This window comes from Pistacia vera, unplaced genomic scaffold (genome assembly GCF_008641045.1).
Source record: "Pistacia vera cultivar Batoury unplaced genomic scaffold, PisVer_v2 Contig260, whole genome shotgun sequence".
In the NCBI taxonomy this organism is placed as follows: Eukaryota; Viridiplantae; Streptophyta; class Magnoliopsida; order Sapindales; family Anacardiaceae; genus Pistacia; species Pistacia vera.
The window spans coordinates 190,674-209,517 of NW_022196069.1; the positions used below are offsets into that span (position 1 = coordinate 190,674).

General features: G+C 35.6%; 1 protein-coding gene across 1 annotated transcript; it reads left to right on the plus strand.

Annotated features, from left to right (window-relative positions):
- The first annotated feature begins 8,232 nt into the window (after positions 1 to 8,232).
- Positions 8,233 to 10,455, plus strand: LOC116132864 (pentatricopeptide repeat-containing protein At2g02980, chloroplastic). The gene has a single exon (XM_031418543.1). The coding sequence runs from the start codon at positions 8,277 to 8,279 to the stop codon at positions 10,098 to 10,100; it is 1,824 nt and encodes a 607-aa protein (XP_031274403.1). The 5' UTR covers positions 8,233 to 8,276; the 3' UTR covers positions 10,101 to 10,455.
- Positions 10,456 to 18,844: the final 8,389 nt, after the last annotated feature.

Consider the following 18,844-nt stretch of genomic DNA (forward strand, 5'->3'; position numbering starts at 1 on the left):
CTAACTTGTGGACGACCTCATTAATTGTGGACGGGCGTGGGGACGGCCGTCCCTTTGTAAAGGAGGCTGTCCAACCCGTATGGACGGCTCGTCCATAATGTTATTAAAAATTAAAAAAAAAAAAATTTTCGCATTTTAGTAATAAATTGTTTTTTTGTTATATTAGCTTCTCCAATACGTTCTCCAATTACAAGAGCTAAAGTGAAAGAAAAACAACGCCAAAATTCGTCGTCTTCTGCTTCATCGTTGTCGCTGTTCCTCGTTCTCAGCGTTTGCATTCCTCAGCCATTTCTTCCCGCAACAAACGTTTTTCCTCATTTCCAGGTACCGTGTGATAACGAAAGCTATCATCTGTTCATTTCATCAAACCATAGCTAATTTTTTACAGTCGAAAGAGAGATACAGGAAAGGGAGATTACAGAGTTTTGTTCAAAGGGAGATAGAGAGATTTGTGCAGGTTAATAACGATTTTTATATAATTTACATTTATTTAGTTTTTTACCGTGAACATTTTATATAACTTATCCATTTATTTAGTTTTGATTATATTTTGGATTGAATATTGTTACAATAGAAAAACACTGATCAGAAAATGTTGCTGATTGTTATGAATCAGATTAAAGAATATGGAAGAGTCTAGTTTGCCTCCGAATATGGAGACCAGTGCCTCAGATATGGAAGAGTCCAGTTTGCCTCATTCAATGATATTGAGGTAAATTTATTGTATCGTATTGTTTATTTATTTTGATGTGTTGTATTAGTAATTCTAATTTTATGTATTATAAAACTATTAAATCAGGAAAATGAACGTGTGATTAGAATATGAGATGGTGCAGAGGAAGAGTAGAGCCTCATATTGGAATGAGTTTGATTCAGTTGATAGTTGGTGAAGTATTAAAACGGTATGGTAACAAAATAGGATTTGAAGCAATGATACGTACGTCAAAGAAAGGCGAAGATGGAGAGATGAGATATGTGACAGTGGCATGTTCTGTTCTGGAAAGGAGAGATGTAGTCCAGAAATACCTTAAAAAAAAATGTTGCCAAAACAGTTGTAAGAGTCGGATTAGTGCAGCTTTGAATGGTGAATGCAAATGGGAAATTAAATCAGTTGTACTTGAACATAACCATGATCTTACAAGTCCGACAAAAAGAAGATATTTTAAGGTTAACCGAACAATACAACCTTATGTGAAAAGGCGACTTGAAGTTAATGATGTGGCTAGGATTAGACCGTGTAAGAATTTTAGTCATGTTCAGTTGAGGCGGGAGGTGTAGAGAATTGACGTTTCTAGAAAAAGATTGTAGGAACTACATTGAAAAAGTAAGAAAGTTACGACTGGAGTTGGAGATGCTTTCGCAGTACTTGAGTATTTTAGGAAAATGCAAAAGGAGAATTCAAATTTCTGGTACATGATTGATGTAGATGAGAGAGTCGATACACAATGTGTTATGGGTTGATGCTAGATGTAGGGGTGCATATAAAGAATTCGGTGATGTACACTTCGACACAACGTATCTGACGAACAAGTATGACATGCCATTTGCTGCTTTTGTGGGGGTTGACATCATGGACATTCAACGTTGTTAGGTTGTGGGTTAATTTCTCATGAGGAACTAAGACATTTGTATGGCTATTCGTTCTTGGCTTGAATGCATGGATGTCGCTCCTAATGGAATAATCAGATCAAGATAAGGCCATGCAAAATGCAATTGAGATTGTTTTCCTGGTACAAGACATAGTGGTGGTGTGGCATATAATGAAGAAACTGCTTGAAAAGTAGGGGGTATAAGGAATATGAAACTATCAAGTTTAAGTTGCAAAATGTTGTGTATGATTCCTTTACGCGTGAAGAGTTCGAAGAGCGGTGGAACCAATTTGTTGATGTGCACAACCTCACGATAATGCATGGTTATGTGGATTGTACAAAGAAAGAGTACGATGGGTGCCTGCATTTCTTAAAGATACTTTCTGGGCAGGTATGTCTACTACCCAACGTAGTGAAAGTATGCATGCATTTTTTGATGGGTATGTCAATTCCAAAACCACTTTGAAACAATTTGTGGAACAATATGATAATGCATTGCGAGCTAAAGTGGAAAAAGAAAGGGAGGCTGATTTTAGATCTTTTAAACTTGGAACCATGCATAACTAATTACCCCATTGAGAAACAATTTCAAAGTGCATACACAATGCAAAGTTTAAAGAGCTTCAAGATGAAGTTGCGGGAAGATTTATTGTGAGTTATCTTTCTGAAAAAATGTGATTCATGCGAGGAGTTTCAAGTTTGGGAAGATGTTTGGTTTGGAGATAATAGTCGCCGTGTTCCTCATGTAGTATACTTTGATGAAATTCGTGTGATATTCGTGTACTTGTCATTGTTTGAGTTCAGGGGGATTTTATGCAGACATGCCATTATGGTGTTGATCATAAAAGGATTTCACACGTTCCGGAAAAGTACATTTTACGGCGTTGGAGGAAGAATGTGAACAGATGTCATACGAAAATTAGGTCAGTTATAATAGGTGGAGCACCAACATTGAAGGACAACGTTTTGATAAGTTGTCTAATTTAATGCTGACAGTAGCGGATCTGGCATCAAACAATGAGGAAGATTATAATATGATGACGGAGTTTATGATTGACATGAGGAAACAGTTGGAGCAAAAGGAAAGTGAGGGAGGGGTTGGTACAACAGTGAACATCTCTTCTAGAACCGGTTTGACTAGTCAAGATGGGACAGTCCTCTAAAGAGGGGAATACCCTAATCATTAGTCACACAGGAGCTCGTAGCAAAGGTCGTCCTCCATGTAGAAGAAAGCAGTCGAAGATTGAAGAAATTGTACGTAGGGTTAAAAAGAAAAAATTACAAAAACAAAGAATTGGTATGACTTATACATTATTTCAGAATTTTTTGAAACATTATTTACTTATTTGAAGTTTAGAATATATCGACTTGTATTAATGGGTATGATACTTTTAGGAAAAGGATCATGGTACAGCGACAACAGGAACAATTTCTTGCAAGTACTTCCGTGGCCGATGCGGAAACTCAAGTGTTGTCAAATGATGTTGTACTACACAAGTATGTGTTATAATCTTGTATAACTGTAATTGTCTTAAGTTTTCTATACCGTGTGCTAAATTGTGGTGTTAAACAATGACAGATGTCACTGGTCCGGTTCCAAATCTCGCAGGACAAAGTAGTTTCTATACTGGATAGGAGTTTGTAAATGATGAACTGTCTCGTTGGGAGATGTTGATATTTTTCAAGTTGAAGCATATGAATTGTATTTGGTATAAATTTTTCATGCTTTGGTTAATTTCTACCGAATGCAGTTGAGTTGATGCTTATACAGTGTTTTATTTTTTGTATTTTCATCATTGATTGTGTAGGATAGTGAATTCATGATAAGACGTAATGTATATGGCATTTTGGATATGCATTCTTTTCAGATTTGAATTTTTATGTCTTTGGGTATGTCTAGTATTACATATACATAACATTGAAAGAGTTGTAGAACATATGTATAAACAAAAGACAAATCTATTTTAAACAAAAGACAGCTTTATTATAAACAAACTACAATCTTTATACAAACATCCGCTCAAATCAATCTATTATAACAAAAGGGAAAAATTCTTCATCATGGTGCAGGGGGTGGAGGTTGACTAGAGGATGAGAGGGCTGGAGAAGTTTTTCATCATGTTGAAAATCTCTGTCATGCGGTCTCCAATGATGTCAACTGTTTCTTCAATTCTTGATGCAAACGTGTTGAAATCACTTTGCAGTTCTTGCATTTGCCTCTCAGTTCGTGAAAAACGCTTCTTGAAACTTTTCCATCCGCTCAAATTGCTTTCTGTTTCCTGTAAAGTATGAGAACCCATATCTTCTACATTCTCAGATGGTCAGGTTCAGTACCTATTCTTCTTCTTTTGCGCACATAAACTGTTCCTTCAGTAACCCCTTCTGAATATGACACCTTCTAGAACGTCTATCTCCCTCGATTTCATCCCTAATAAGATACCATTGTCCTGCCACATTCTTTTAATCAACCCATTCTATTCAATGTCACATCCCCCAACACATTACTTGTAGAAAACGCAATCTTATTTTTTGCATCATCAGGGGTGATCTCAATTTCAACTTCTCACATATTAACGTAACTAGCATCCCCCATAATTTCTCCTTTCTCTGCAGGGATCTCTCCCAACTTCTTAATCAATAACTTTGTGAATAACTTGCCTCCCTGCTTACTGCTGCTTCTCAGACAATAAATCCTTAACCGTCACATTCCATTTGTCTCTTCCTACCATTAAATGTGAAAGTCAAGTATCTGTGAAATGCTCTCATAGCAGGATTCTGTAACTTTGTAGATTTACACCTATGTGGATGGTAAGTCTCTATTCCGGAAACATCAATCCAAGCTTGTTTGGAATCCCAGTTCCTAGGTACGTTTTCCAAACCTTCACAATCAAATCCTATCAGGTTGCTAAATCTTGGGGTGTCACTACAAAGTTCTGATTCTTAATTTAAAGAACATTATATACGCTGAAACTCATCACTGTCTGTCTCTACAACTTCCAAACTACCAAAAAACTCATATATCAAATGCCTATATCCCATAATCTCATACTGACTAAACGGTCCCATTCAAATGATTAATCCAACCATTGATTCATCACCTAAACCTAAACTTGTTAGAAGTCCTAAATCCAAACTTCTTCCAAGGCAAATATTCTTTTCGACGTCCTCGTATTGTTTTTAGTCACCAGTCTCGAAATTGAAGTGCGATGAGATGTGCCTTCTGAGGAACGGTTGTATTTTTTTCCCTCACCATTTTCTGCTTTCTTCTAAACCTGTATACGTTAAAAAATCGTCATCAAATCTGCCAAGACACATAGCCAAATTAAACCTGTTGTTCAAAAAATCCATGTGGATGAATGCCAGAAAGCTTACTACTGGAAATGAAAAGTATTGTTTGATCTTCTGGATTATGAAAGTCGTAAAATTATGTATGTTGTAATATTAAGTATCTTAGTCTATTCTCATTGTTTACTCAATTTTGATGAGCCATAATCACTTTTTAAAGGTCTTATAAGAAATGGTATTTGCAGCCTTATTAGTCTAGGTAAATTTTCTTAAACCTAATATGCCTTCTTAGAGCCTGTTTCACTTTGAGATTAAGTGCAGTTATATATTTTTGGAATTTTTTGAGAATTTGTGCTTGGTTGAAACGTTTGCAAAAATAGTTTGGGATGAACATAAAATTTAGTGAAAAAAAAAAAAAAAACACCGAAAAGAGTTGTGTTCTCTGTTTTCCAAGTTTTTAACTTTGAAAAAAGTTTTTTAATATTATAGTAAATGCGTTTTTGAATATTTAGATATGACTCAGATTTTCAGATTCCATCATACTTTTTGAAACTATTTTTGAATCACAAACAAAACAACCTTTATATTCTCCTGGCTCTTTGTGTTTGCACACATGTAGACACAGAGACACTTAATGCTTCGTTCCCTACCTTCTACTAAAATTTTATAAGAAATAATTGATTTGAGAATAATACAGTATATGTATACCGTAAAGGAATTATTATAGGCTGCCACTGGAATAAATTATAATGAGACATTAGAATGTGAAAGTAGGATATATATTTTTTGTTATGTGTGTGTGTAGGATAATTCTGTTGTTAGATTTTTTATCCAGCTACCAAGGCTATGTCCAAGCTGCTTAGTGCTTGGTGGAGTTGATTGCATGGACCTCATTTGCATACGGTTAGTTTTATTCTTCTTTCATAATGATAGTGATTTATTTTTTCTTTTACCTGTATATAATATCTTGATATTCAACAATTGCTTTGTTGGTTTTGTAGATATACCCACACGGATAACTGACACATTACCATTTGCTACAATGGATCTGGTTCTCTTGCTGCTATGGCTATGTTTGAATCAAAATACAAAGAAGGCCTAACTGTAAGTTTACCTATTAGTTTGGAATGTGTTCATTTGTGTTTGCATGGTGTATGTGATGTTGGTGTGAAGAATTAAGAATTAATTCACTTTACACCTAAATTCTGAGTTGTGAATTGTGTAGAGGGCCCAGGGACTTGCATGATCACCTGTTTTTTAGATACCCTTTTTCTAATGTCTTATGGCTTGCTGCTCAAACCAAGGGACATTTTCTTATTCGAACTATGGACTGGGATAATCTTGTTTTGTGGTGTGCAAACCTCTTTAAAGGGAAGAATATAAGGGCTGTTATAAGGAGACTAATCTTTGGGGCTGTGATCTATTTTATTTGGCAGGAGAGAAACTATAGATTGTTCAAGGGTATTCATAGGATTCGGGAGGATGTGGAGAAGATCATCTTTTATTTGGCAGGAGAGAAACCAGAACTCACATATATACATCCACCAATAATCAAGCAAACATTCTCTGTACAACTTAAAACAAAACCCAAAACACCATACTCAATTAATCCATCAGTTTGACCTGACAAATTAAACCATTCTCACCAATGTACATTATCTATCTTACTGATTATTTTTCATAGAAAGGAAATGAGAAATCAACAACATTGAAGCACGGATACTGGAAGTCTATGGCTTGTTTCCATATCGTGTATTCTTATCCTTGTTTTCAAATCAAATGTGCCTAAATTGTGCCTAAAATCAATTTATACATAGCCTAAAACCAATTTTTCATTCACGGTAGTTTACACAAACCATTTTTTTGAAATAAACTCCATTTATCTTTATCAATGGCAGAACACTTCTATTCATAATCACACAAACCCGTCCCACCAAATTGACTGGATTTTATCTCATCAACTCAACTCCATTCAACAGATTCAACCAAAAACAAAAATTTCAAAAAAAAACTTGAAAAAGGAAATGTTTAATTACTAAGACGAAGAAGAAGCGCAGAGAGTCCAGAAGAAAAACACCGCGAAGACAAAGAAGACGCAGATGGAAGACGAAGAAGATGGTAATGGCTGCCTAGGTGTTAAAAAATTTTGAAACTTCCCCCAAATGTTTTAACCTAAAACGCGAAATTTTTTTTTTTTTTTAAAATTTTTTAATAACATTATGAACGGGCGTCCATAAGTAATGGACGGGCGTCCATTCAGTATGGACGGCCGTCCACAATTAATGGACGGCCGTCCACAAGTTAGGGATGACCGTCCAGTGTTTAAAATTTTTTTTTTTTAAGAATTAATTTTGGACGGGCGTCCAAAAATTACGGACGCCCATCCAAAATTAAGGGATGGTCGTCCACAATTGGTGGACGGGTGTCCCCATGGAAATTTTTCTTTTTTTTTTTCATATTTGGGTGAAGGACGGGCGTCCATTATTTGTGGACGCCCGTCCAAAATTAATGGACGGCCGTCCATAATGGATGGACGGCCGTCCGTAAGCTTTTACAAATTTTTTTATTTTATTTTAATAGGGACGGGCATCCATATTATATGGACGGCCGTCCCTCGCATATGGACGCCCGTCCAAAATGGATGGATGGCCGTCCCTAAACTTTTACAAACTTTTTTATTTTATTTTAATAGGGACGGGCGTCCATATTATATGGATAGCCGTCCCTCGAATATGGACGCCCGTCCATATTTGATGGACGGGCGTCCATGTGAGTGAACGGCCTTCCAAATTTGATGGACGACCGTTCACTAGAAAAAAATTATAAAGAAATGGGAGAACGCGTTCCACGTCGGCCGGTACAAAAATTCGGTGCAAAAATTTCGGTGTCCGTAGTGTTATTGGTTTGTTCCGGGTGATTTTGGTTATTTTGGATGTATTTTATGGAATTAAAATTAGAGAAAGGGGTAAATTTGAAGAATTTAAAATATGAAAATGTACGGGTCAACCCTCATAAAATTTCACATACACATTTTTAGAATTAAAAAAATCCATGTCATTTATTTTTTAAAAATCCATGTCATTTATTTTTAACGGTGGTAAAGACCAGTCTCTTTGATAGTATACAAGTTTGTAACTTTTAATAAAAATAATTGATAATTTGGTACAAAAAAATAGTTCATACCTTTAATAGAAAAAAAGTTCGGTACCTTAAGCCAAATATAAATGTAAAAATATTATAAGATTCTTAAAAGTTAGTTTACATAAGGAGGTTTTACCTAAATTGATATATACAAACCACAAGTGGCTTTACTGATGGGTGCATCTAATTATTGCCAATAAACAAAAACTCTTTTATCTTTGCATTCCCTCCACAAGCAAACCAATCAATTCAATAGCTGCAATGGCTACTACCCCATCTCTACCAATAACTCAATTTTCTCCCACAAAACTTGATGGAAACACAAACGCATTTTCCCAAAGAATTGACACTACTAACCCACTTTCTCTGCTACCCAAATGCACCTCTCTTAGAGAGCTCAAGCAAATCCAAGCCTTTACCATCAAAACCCACCTTCTAAATGACCTCAATGTCGTAACAAAACTCATAAATTTCTGTACCCAGCACCCGACTACCTCATCAATGGACCATGCCCAACACCTGTTTGACGGAATTTCGGAACCAGACATTGCTCTGTTTAACACCATGGCTCGCGGTTATTCCCGCTCCAAAACACCATTTCGAGCAATTTGTCTCTTTGTTCAAGTTTTGAACTCTGGTCTTTTTCCTGATGACTATACATTTCCATCTTTGCTTAAGTCATGTGCGAGCATGGGCGCTAAAGCATTGCAAGAAGGTAAACAATTGCATTGTTTTGCTATCAAATTTGGGCTGAATAATAACGTATATGTGTGTCCTACACTTATCAATATGTATGCGGAGTGTAATGATGTGGATGCTGCTAGGCGGGTTTTTGATAAGATATCAGAACCGTGTGTTGTGTCATATAATGCAATAATCACTGGTTATGCTCGAACTAGTAGGCCAAATGAGGCATTATCGCTGTTTCGCGAATTGCAAGAGAGAAATATTAAGCCTACAGATGTTACTATGCTTAGTGCTTTATCATCTTGTGCTTTGTTAGGAGCATTGGATTTAGGGAAGTGGATACATGAATATATTAAGAAATACAGGTTTGATAAGTATGTTAAAGTGAATACTGCTCTTATAGATATGTATGCAAAGTGTGGGAGCTTGGATGATGCTGTTTCTATCTTTAATAACATGAGTGTGAGAGATACACAAGCTTGGTCGGCAATGGTTGTGGCATATGCAACTCATGGGCAGGGTTACAAAGCCATATCGATGTTTGAGGAAATGAAAAAGGCACAATTAAGTCCTGATGATATTACATTTTTGGGTCTTTTGTATGCTTGCAGTCACACTGGATTAGTGGAAGAAGGTTGCAGGTATTTTTATAGTATGAGGGACAAGTATGGGATTATTCCTGGGATCAAGCATTATGGATGTATGGTGGATTTACTTGGTCGAGCAGGACGTTTAGATGAGGCTTATAGGTTAATTGATGAATTACCTATCACGCCCACCCCAATACTGTGGCGAACCTTGTTATCAGCTTGTAGTAGCCATGGGAATCTAGAACTGGCAAAGCAGGTTATAGAAAGAATCTTTGAACTAGACAACTCTCATGGTGGAGATTATGTGATCTTATCAAACTTGTGTGCAAGAGCTGGGAGTTGGGAAGATGTGGATTTCTTCAGGAAGCTGATGAGGGATAGAGGTGCTGTGAAAGTCCCTGGCTGTAGTTCCATAGAGATAAACAATGTAGTTCATGAGTTCTTCTCTGGGGATGGGGTGCATTCTGTTTCCACAGATCTGCACAGAGCACTTGATGAGTTGGTTAAAGAATTGAAGATGGTTGGATATGTACCGGATACTTCTCTAGTCTATCATGGGGATATGGAAGATGAAGAGAAAGAAATTACACTTAGATATCATAGTGAAAAGCTGGCTATTGCTTTTGGTCTCCTAAACACTCCACCTGGAACAACAATTCGTGTGGTGAAGAACCTAAGGGTGTGTGGCGATTGCCATTCTGCTGCTAAACTTATATCATTAATTTTTGATAGGCAGATAATCCTGAGAGATGTCCAACGATTCCATCATTTCAAAGGTGGGAAGTGCTCTTGTGGGGACTTTTGGTAATAAAATTGATTGAACTTAAATCATCAGAATCATAACAGAGAAGTGCATACCTTGTGTCTTGTGACTATTTTCACCCCAAGAATTATTGGAGGGGTTGTTGCAGAGATTTCATTGCATCAAGAGCCCACACTTGTGTCCCTTATCATGCGAGAGAGCAGAGATGGAGTAGGTAAAATCTTGACAAACAACCCCACTTAGTATATCATGTAATTTACTGGGATAGAGTAAGTATAAATCAATGGCTTTAAATGTCGAAATACTTTCATGATGTAAAGAAAGAAATTTTGTTTTTCCTTGTATCTTTGACTGTTTGATCATAGTCTACATGTAAATGTATAGTATACTGTCAGATCCTTATTCTTTGTTAGTATGCACATAAAAGTAAAGTTGCAGACAATTTTTTCCTTTTTGCAATAAAAAAAATTTTTTGATTTCAGTGCTTCTATCCATCTATGAGGAGTTTATTTAACTAGGTAGATTGAATTCCGAAGAGATAGATTTGCTATGCATAGATGGCTTGGAATTTGAAAAGAACTTCTTGTGGCTTTAAACTTTGCTGCTCTCTTGTAAAGGATTTCTTATTATTCAAAGAAACAATTTTCTTGATTTGGAAATGTTTCTTACTCTAGTTATTATATTTTAATATAGTTCTTCCTGGACTGCTAAAAAATATGCTTCAAGTTTTTCTTTTTGTGCCTCTTAACCAACCTGCAACTCCACAAGGTTGAACAATATCCCTTCTCCCAACTTGGTTTAATATGATTGAACTCAAACGTATTTTTTAATTTCGATAGACCTAATTAGTTAACTAACTATTATCTTGTACCCACAATTTAGATACCAAATCATTCATGTGTATATGACCAAGATGCCTCAACATGGTCTCTTCTTGAAAGGGAGTTGACAATGGTAGGCAGACAATGGCCAGTAAATCGGTATAAAGGTAAGAAGGTTAGGTTTCTCGAACTGAACTATTTTCGTTTCCATAAATATAATTGCTTCCCCATAGATAAGTGTAACAGGTCACCCTCTGTACAGAACCTGATAAATCTGAATGCTTGCCAGAACTATAAACTAATCCATCCCTTCTCTTAATTATAATACCTGAACACATGGTGAAATTAATCTGCATTTGCATCTTTTGGATTTCTGTCTGATAACTGATATGGAAACTATTTTTGTCAACTAGAAGCACCACATTATTGTTTATGAGCAGATTCTTTGCACTATCCTGATTTGATCCGACTTATAAAATAAGCCAAGGATAAACTCAAAGCACATGACCCTGGTAATCAAATCACAATCACGATTTGTTCCACAGTTCTCAATGTGGTTCTTTAAGCTCAGTCTCATCTTGATTTCTCAACTCCTGTTTACATTGATGATACATATTAAAATAAGTTAAAGATACATTGAAACAATAAAAAAAAAAAAAGAAAAACAAAAAGAAAACAAAAGCTGAAATAGCAACCCTGTACTTGTGCACGTGTCATAAACGGAACAATAATTCATGGCCATTGTATTGCGATCCCAACCCAACAACCATTACAATGAGTCCCAGGTATTTGAATGTTTAGATTAACACTACAACTCCATAAATAAGTTCTGACAATTTGTATAGGACAGTAAATCAAAGTTATGGCATGAATGATACTTAAGTTTATTAGCTGATATGTAACTGATCTCAGACCTGATAAGCAGAATGGAAATTAGTTGCCCAAATGGTAGTGGCTCAACGTTTTGGGCACATGAATGGGACAAACACGGAACAGGGTGAGAGAATGTCCTTGATCAGCATGACTACTTTGAAGCAGGTCTCAACCTCGAAGACAAAATAGATCTTCTGCAAATTCTTAACAAATCAGGTAACCTTTTTTCTTTTTAATTAAAAATTTTAGCATATCATTTTGGTTGTGTTAAGATATATGGTTTCATGCTGCAGATGGGGAAATGTACAGCTTGTTCAGTATGAAAGAGAGTATAGAAGTGAAGTTGGATACGATCCTGGAGTTGAATGCAATATGAATGTATCGAATACTAGCCAGCTTTATCAGATATATTTGTGCATCGATACATCTGGTAAAAACCTTGTTGAATGTCCGGGGCTACTCGATGGAGGCGGAAATGGAAGATTTCAGTATCCCAATATTTGTTCGTTAGTTGGACCGGAAAAAAATTAATTCAAGCACAATATGTCCTGAAAGGAGAAATAATTTCAGTTGTAATTACTTAGACACATTGCAGTGTCGATGAACTATATCAACTTAATCATAAAGTAATGTGCCACTAAACAAAGGACCATATCAATTTTGAAATGATTTGGACATGCATAAGTGTGTGGCGATTTAAAATAAAAGTCAAATTAAAATGCATTTGAGTGATGGTGACTGATATAGCAATATAAGAGTAATACTACATCACTATGTATGTAAGACTTTGTAAACTCTTTGCACGTGTAGAAAACATAATTTTATCTTTTAAGTTTTGTTCTTGATTTTATTTAATTTTTAATTGTCTTGTATAATTAAATTTATAATCTTTAAATATAAGACTATTATCACTTTGGTGTTACAAGTTTCCAAAACTAATTTAAAAGGGTCATGAATTACATTTCTTAAAAGAAAAAGTCATTTATCACCCATGAACAGTTAAACTTAACGGAATATTGACTTAACTATGAAAAAAGATTATAATGCCCTCATACTAGTATAAACAAGAGTAACACTACACCCAGCATCGTCTCAAGATTATTTGTGACCCTAAACAAGAGTTACTACATATATCTATATATATGTTTTAAACTACAAGTTTATTCTTTAAATAGGATTTTAAAATAAACTTCTTTCCTAGGCGCGTGTTTTCTAGGTTCTCAATGGCCAAGGGATACTTAGGAAATACCCGGCTAGGGAGGGGTTTTACATCTGCTCTATCACTGTAGCATCCATAAAGATTTTTAAACCTACTTAATCAAAAAGGTGTACCTAGATGCATTTTCTTTGTTTCGTTTTTTAACATATCTAAATTGGATGGATGAATAAATATATATACTATACAGAGGAAGCATTAAAAAAGGGTATAAAAGAGAGAGAGATAGAGAGCACACATATTCATAGACTTAGTACCTTCAATCAGGCCATGTTCCTGATGCAATTGTATCACTTACTGTGAGAATAGCTACTTAGAAAGTGTCCTCAAAAACATCTGTACTTGCCTCTTTGGTTGTGATTTCTTTCATTGTAGAAGTGAAAACTGATCCTAAGCCAGGCTCAATAATACCAGTACTACTAAAATCTGAAATTGTAAGGGCCGACATAAAAGTTCCAGCAAAAATTAAACTGCCATCTACTAGCAACTTCTGAGCAAGATTTCAATAAGCTTTACTTGTTTGATTATATACGCTAAATTTAATGAAGTATAATCACTGAACAAGATACTTCAATCGAGTAAAAAGCACAAAGAAAAAAGCCTAAATTTCATTACTATTTCTGCATTTTCTAGCAATCAAATAAACCAAACAACAAGAAAATATAAAAAAGAAAGAAATACCATCCAAATAAAATAAAGAAAACAAAAATTATTACTAGACCAGTAGGAAAAAAAAAGGCTCCATAACATCATAAATTAATATATTCTCAACTCTTTCTATATCTCAATTACTTAATAAGTCTTTCAGGAAAATCATCAAACACCTGAGTTGCATTCATAACTTCACCATCCTCTGAAATCAAACATTGAGCTCAGTCCTTAAACAACTCAATATTTACTCATCAAATCAATTAAAACCTTCAAACAATAACCAGCCCATTCAGCATCTAAACATCAGGGACAGTTCTTTTATCGTTTACCAACTGATTACATGTATACTTAATCGTTTAAAATAGAAGGGGCAATAGTTCTTCATAAATTTCTGCAAGGTCTAGGGGTAACTCTTTTATAAATCTTTCTAACACATCACTACACATTTTATTTCTATATCCAAATGCATTAGTCAAACACGCACCCCAGCAACATTTTAAACACATCACTACACATCCAACATAAAACCCATAGTTGCAATAAATCATGAAGTGAGAAGCTAAGATAGTAAAGTGAAAAAAGTTTACCTGGTCAAACCTTATGGATCAGTAGCTAAAGACTTGATACTTGGTAGTAGTTGAAGAAGAAGCAAAGAATCAATTTAGTAGAGAAGAGAAAGTAGAAAAGTAGCGGTCGGTGAATGTGAGATTCTGAGAGAGGAGATGTTGATGGTGGATGGCGACGGTTTGACAGTATGAGACTATGAGAGATGACGAGAGTGAGTGAGTGTGACTGTGTGAGAGAGCCAGAGAGGAGATGTCAAGGCAAGGGACTTAGTTTAGGGTTAGGGGTTTCAAACCCAAAATAATTTGGGTTTTTTTTTATAAAGATAAATAGGTACTCGCAAGTTTACCCAGGTTTAGGGTTGATTCGAAGGTCTGGCCCCGTTTTGCCAAGTCTACTACTTAGTGTAAATCAAGAGGCAATGATAATGGAAAACAGGTACTTAATGATCCCAATGTTCCTACACATTTTCATTTGAACCTGAGCAATATGGTGGCACAATACATCACTACATTTTCGTTTGGAAAATGAATCCCATCAATTTGATATTTGGGAACATAAAAGAGATTATTGTTGATGGAATAGGAACAAGTTTTTTTTTTGTTTTTTTGTTTTTTTTTGGTAAGTAAGATTTTATAGAAAGGGGACAGAATATACAAAAGGCCTAAAAGTCGGCCAATTTACCTTAGGACAAGCCCTGGGTTAGGAGCAAATGAATGATACTATCTATATCTACCCCTAATCTTCGCTTTTTCCCATTCCTCTTGTGAAAGGAATGGAACCAATCAGAGATTAAAGAATACAATGAATCACACCTACCATAGGACATGCCCTGGGTTAGGTTCAAAAGTATCAGAATACAAAACCCATATGCATAAGCATTAACAAGAAGAATTCCATAAACATGGACATTAACAAGGTTGGGCCCGTTAATGACACAAAGACAAAGCCCTAGATCAACATGGAATAGGAACAAGTTGTTTTGCTAGGAATATGTTGAGGATGATCGAATTAGAACCCTAAGGAGACTAAGTCCTTAAAACCCTAATCTTGAGACGCCACAAAGGTTGATCACTCCATTTGATAAGTTGAGATTCAAGCATTTAATCAAGAATACAAGAAGGAAAAGCAAATAGTTTTTTTGAAATAAACTTCAATCGATAATAATCTGTCCCCAAAAAATAACATGGCTACCCCTTTTTATAAGCAACAAATCCTAAATGAAATTCCTAGCTAATTGAAAAAGGGGTTAGGCCTAAGTACCAGCGAATTGGGCCTAATTAAACCTTAAATAAATAAAAAACTAAAGAATCTAATGATAATTAAAGCATAAAAAAAAAAGCCCAAGATTAAATAAACGAAAATTAATTCCTAAATTAATATTTGCATCCAACTTGATCATTCGAATCTACCCCTTGAATAAAAAGTTAATAGGCCATCCTTGGTGAAGCTTTGAAATCTTCGAATTTAGTCTTAGAGTCTTCTAGTATAGCCTCTTTGTATTGCACTTCCATGATTAAGCCTTGCAAAGCCCCTTTCATCCTCTTTGTCTTTGCCCTAGTCATTGGACCGCCAATTCCTTGCAAAGGATCTTGAGAATATTTGGGAACATCAACTTGGTCAGCACCTCGATCTCCATTATTCCCCTCCTCTTCGAAAGGATTCGTCCTTGAATCTCCTACATCAAACAAAGATAAATCAACAACATTAAAAGTTGCACTAACATTACCATAGTCGCTTGACAAATCTATCTTGTAGATATTATCACTGATCCGCTCCAAGACTTGAAAAGGTCCATCTCCTCGAGGCTGCAATTTTTATTTCCTTTGTGTGGGAAACCTCTCCTTACGCATGTGCACCCAAACCTAATCTCCAGGTTGGAACACAACCTTCAAACGCCCCTTATTGGCTTGCTTAGCATATTGCTCATTCTTCCTTTCAATGTTGGCCTGAACTTTGGCATGTAAATCCTTCATAAAATCTACCTTTTTCTTACCATCAAGATTATCATGCTCATTAGTAGGCAAAGGTAAAATATCCACAGGTGTTAAAGGATTACAGCCATAAACAATTTCAAAAGGAGAAAATGAAGAAGTAGAATGAACAATCCTATTATATGCAAACTAAATATGTGGCAAACACTTCTCCCACTACCTTAAGTTCTTTTGAATGATAACACGCAACAAAGTAGTGAGTGTTTTATTAACTACTTCAGTTTGACCATCCGTTTGAGGATGTGCAACAGTAGAAAATAACAGTTTGGTTCCTAATTTATTCTAAAGTGTGCCAAAAATGACTTAGGAACTTAACATCTCTATCACTAACAATTGTCTTAGGCAACCCATGCAAACGAACCACTTCTTTAAAGAACAAATCAACAATATGTGTTGCATCGTTTGTTTTAGAACATGCAATAAAATGAGCCATTTTACTAGACCTATCAACAACAACAATATGCTATCCTTACCACTTTGAATCCTTGGTAATCCTAAAACAAAATCCATAGATATATCAATACTAGGTTGATTAAGTACAGGTAAAGGGCATACAAGCCATGTGGTCTAACTTTAGATTTTGCTTGCCTACATGTAATGCACTTATCACAAATAGATTGCATATCATGCTTCATATTATGCCAATAAAAATGCTCACGTAATATATCTAAAGTCTTTAAAACATCAAAGTGACCCATCAAACCTCCCCCATGACTTTCCCTAACAAGCAACTCACGAACAGAACAAATAGGCACACATAATTTATCTTTCTTAAATAGAAATCCTTCATGCCTATAAAAGTCACCAAACGCACACTTATCACATTCATTCCATACTTGGCTGAAATCAGAATCATTGGCATACAAATCTTTAAGCAATTCAAAACCAAGTAATTTAGTTTGCAATAAGTAATACGTATCTCCTAGACAATGCATCAGCCACAACGTTTTCCTTCCCATGCTTTTATTTGATTACATAAGGAAACGTTTCTATGAACTCTAACCACTTGGCATGTCTTTTATTAAGCTTACCTTGGGTCTTCAAGAACTTCAAGCTCTCATGATTGGAATGAATGATGGATTCTCTTGGCCACAAGTAATGTTGCCATGTTTGAAGAGTTCTCACTAATGCATAAAGCTCCTTGTTGTAAGTATGATAATTCAACGTTGCCCCACTTAGCTTTTCACTAAATTAAGCATTGGTTTGGAATCTTGCATAAAACACCTCCTAGTCCAATCCGGATGCATCACATTCTATCTCAAAAGCTTTATCAAAGTTAGGCAAACACAACAAGGTGCATTAGTTAGCTTATCTTTCAAAGTTTTGAAAGCCAGGTCATGCATGTCATCGCACTTAAAAAAAACATCCTTTTTAACAAGTTCATTTAAAGGTGCAACAATAAAACTAAAATCTTTAACAAACTTCGATAAAAACTTGCTAAGCATGGAAACTTCTCACCTCATTCGCATTCTAAGGTGTAGGCCAGTCCCTTATTGCCCTTACCTTTCCTTCATCAACACTAATACCCTACGAACTAACAACAAACCCAAGAAACAACAGATTCCATGCAAAACGTGCACTCTTAAGATTAGCATACAATGGTGCTCTCCAACACCTCACACAGCTGCAGAAGTTTCACATGTTCATCCAAATTTTTGCTATAAACTAAAATATCATCAAAGTAAACTACCACAAATTTTCCCATGAAAGCACACAGACATGGTTCATATCCTCATGAATGTACTAGGTGCATTAGTTAAACCGAAAGGCATTTTTTTTTTTTTTTTGGTAAGTAAGCTTTTATAGAAAGGGGAAAGATATGTAAAAAAGGCCTAAAACTCACCAACCTACCTCCACCAAGCCCGTTGGTTAATGGAATGATACTATCTAAGTCTACCCCTAATCTTCTCTTTTTCCCATTCCTCTTGTCAAAGAATGGAACCAAGCGGAGATTAAGAAATACAATGACTCTACCCTTCCATAGGACATGCCCGGGTTAGGTTCAAAAGTATCAAATACAAAACTGTAATGACTTCTTTCTAATAGTATATTTAGAACTATACTATGAAAACATACATATTAGCAATGAAAATAGTTGGGCCCAAATTTTTCTTTACATACAAAATATATTCTTTACATATCAAATAACAGTACAAAAACTAGCAACGGTGGATAGTAATGCCAATCTCTCCGCTTGTCGACGTCCTTCCGACCGCTGCTCACCTATTTCCTACAAAAACATGGAAAAACAACGGGGTGAGCATAAAAATGCTCAGTTAAATCCCTTAACTTTTTTTTTCTTGATTCTTTCCTTACTAATTCTCTTCTTCTTTCTTTCTCTGTTTCTAATTCTCACTATTCTTTTCTTTCTTTCCAATTCTCTCTGTTTCTTTCTTTCTTATTCTTTCTATTCTTTCTCTTCTTGCTACTCTGCTATTCTTTCTAACCAAATAAAATTCATGGGAGTTAGCACCGGATTCATTGGTCCATTTGAGGTGTTACAGTGAGTAGGAAAAGTGCATACAGATTAGCACTACCACCCAGTATGGATAAGTTACAATGTATTTCATGCTCGTCCTTCGGAAGTATGTAAGTGATCCCTCCATACTCTGAGCATAGAGACGTAGACTTGGAAGAGAATCTGTGTATGAGAGCATCCAGTGCAGATTT

Bases quoted from the DNA above. Each gene is read 5' to 3' on its own strand.
- LOC116132864 (XM_031418543.1), top strand. From the start codon at position 8,277: ATGGCTACTACCCCATCTCTACCAATAACTCAATTTTCTCCCACAAAA.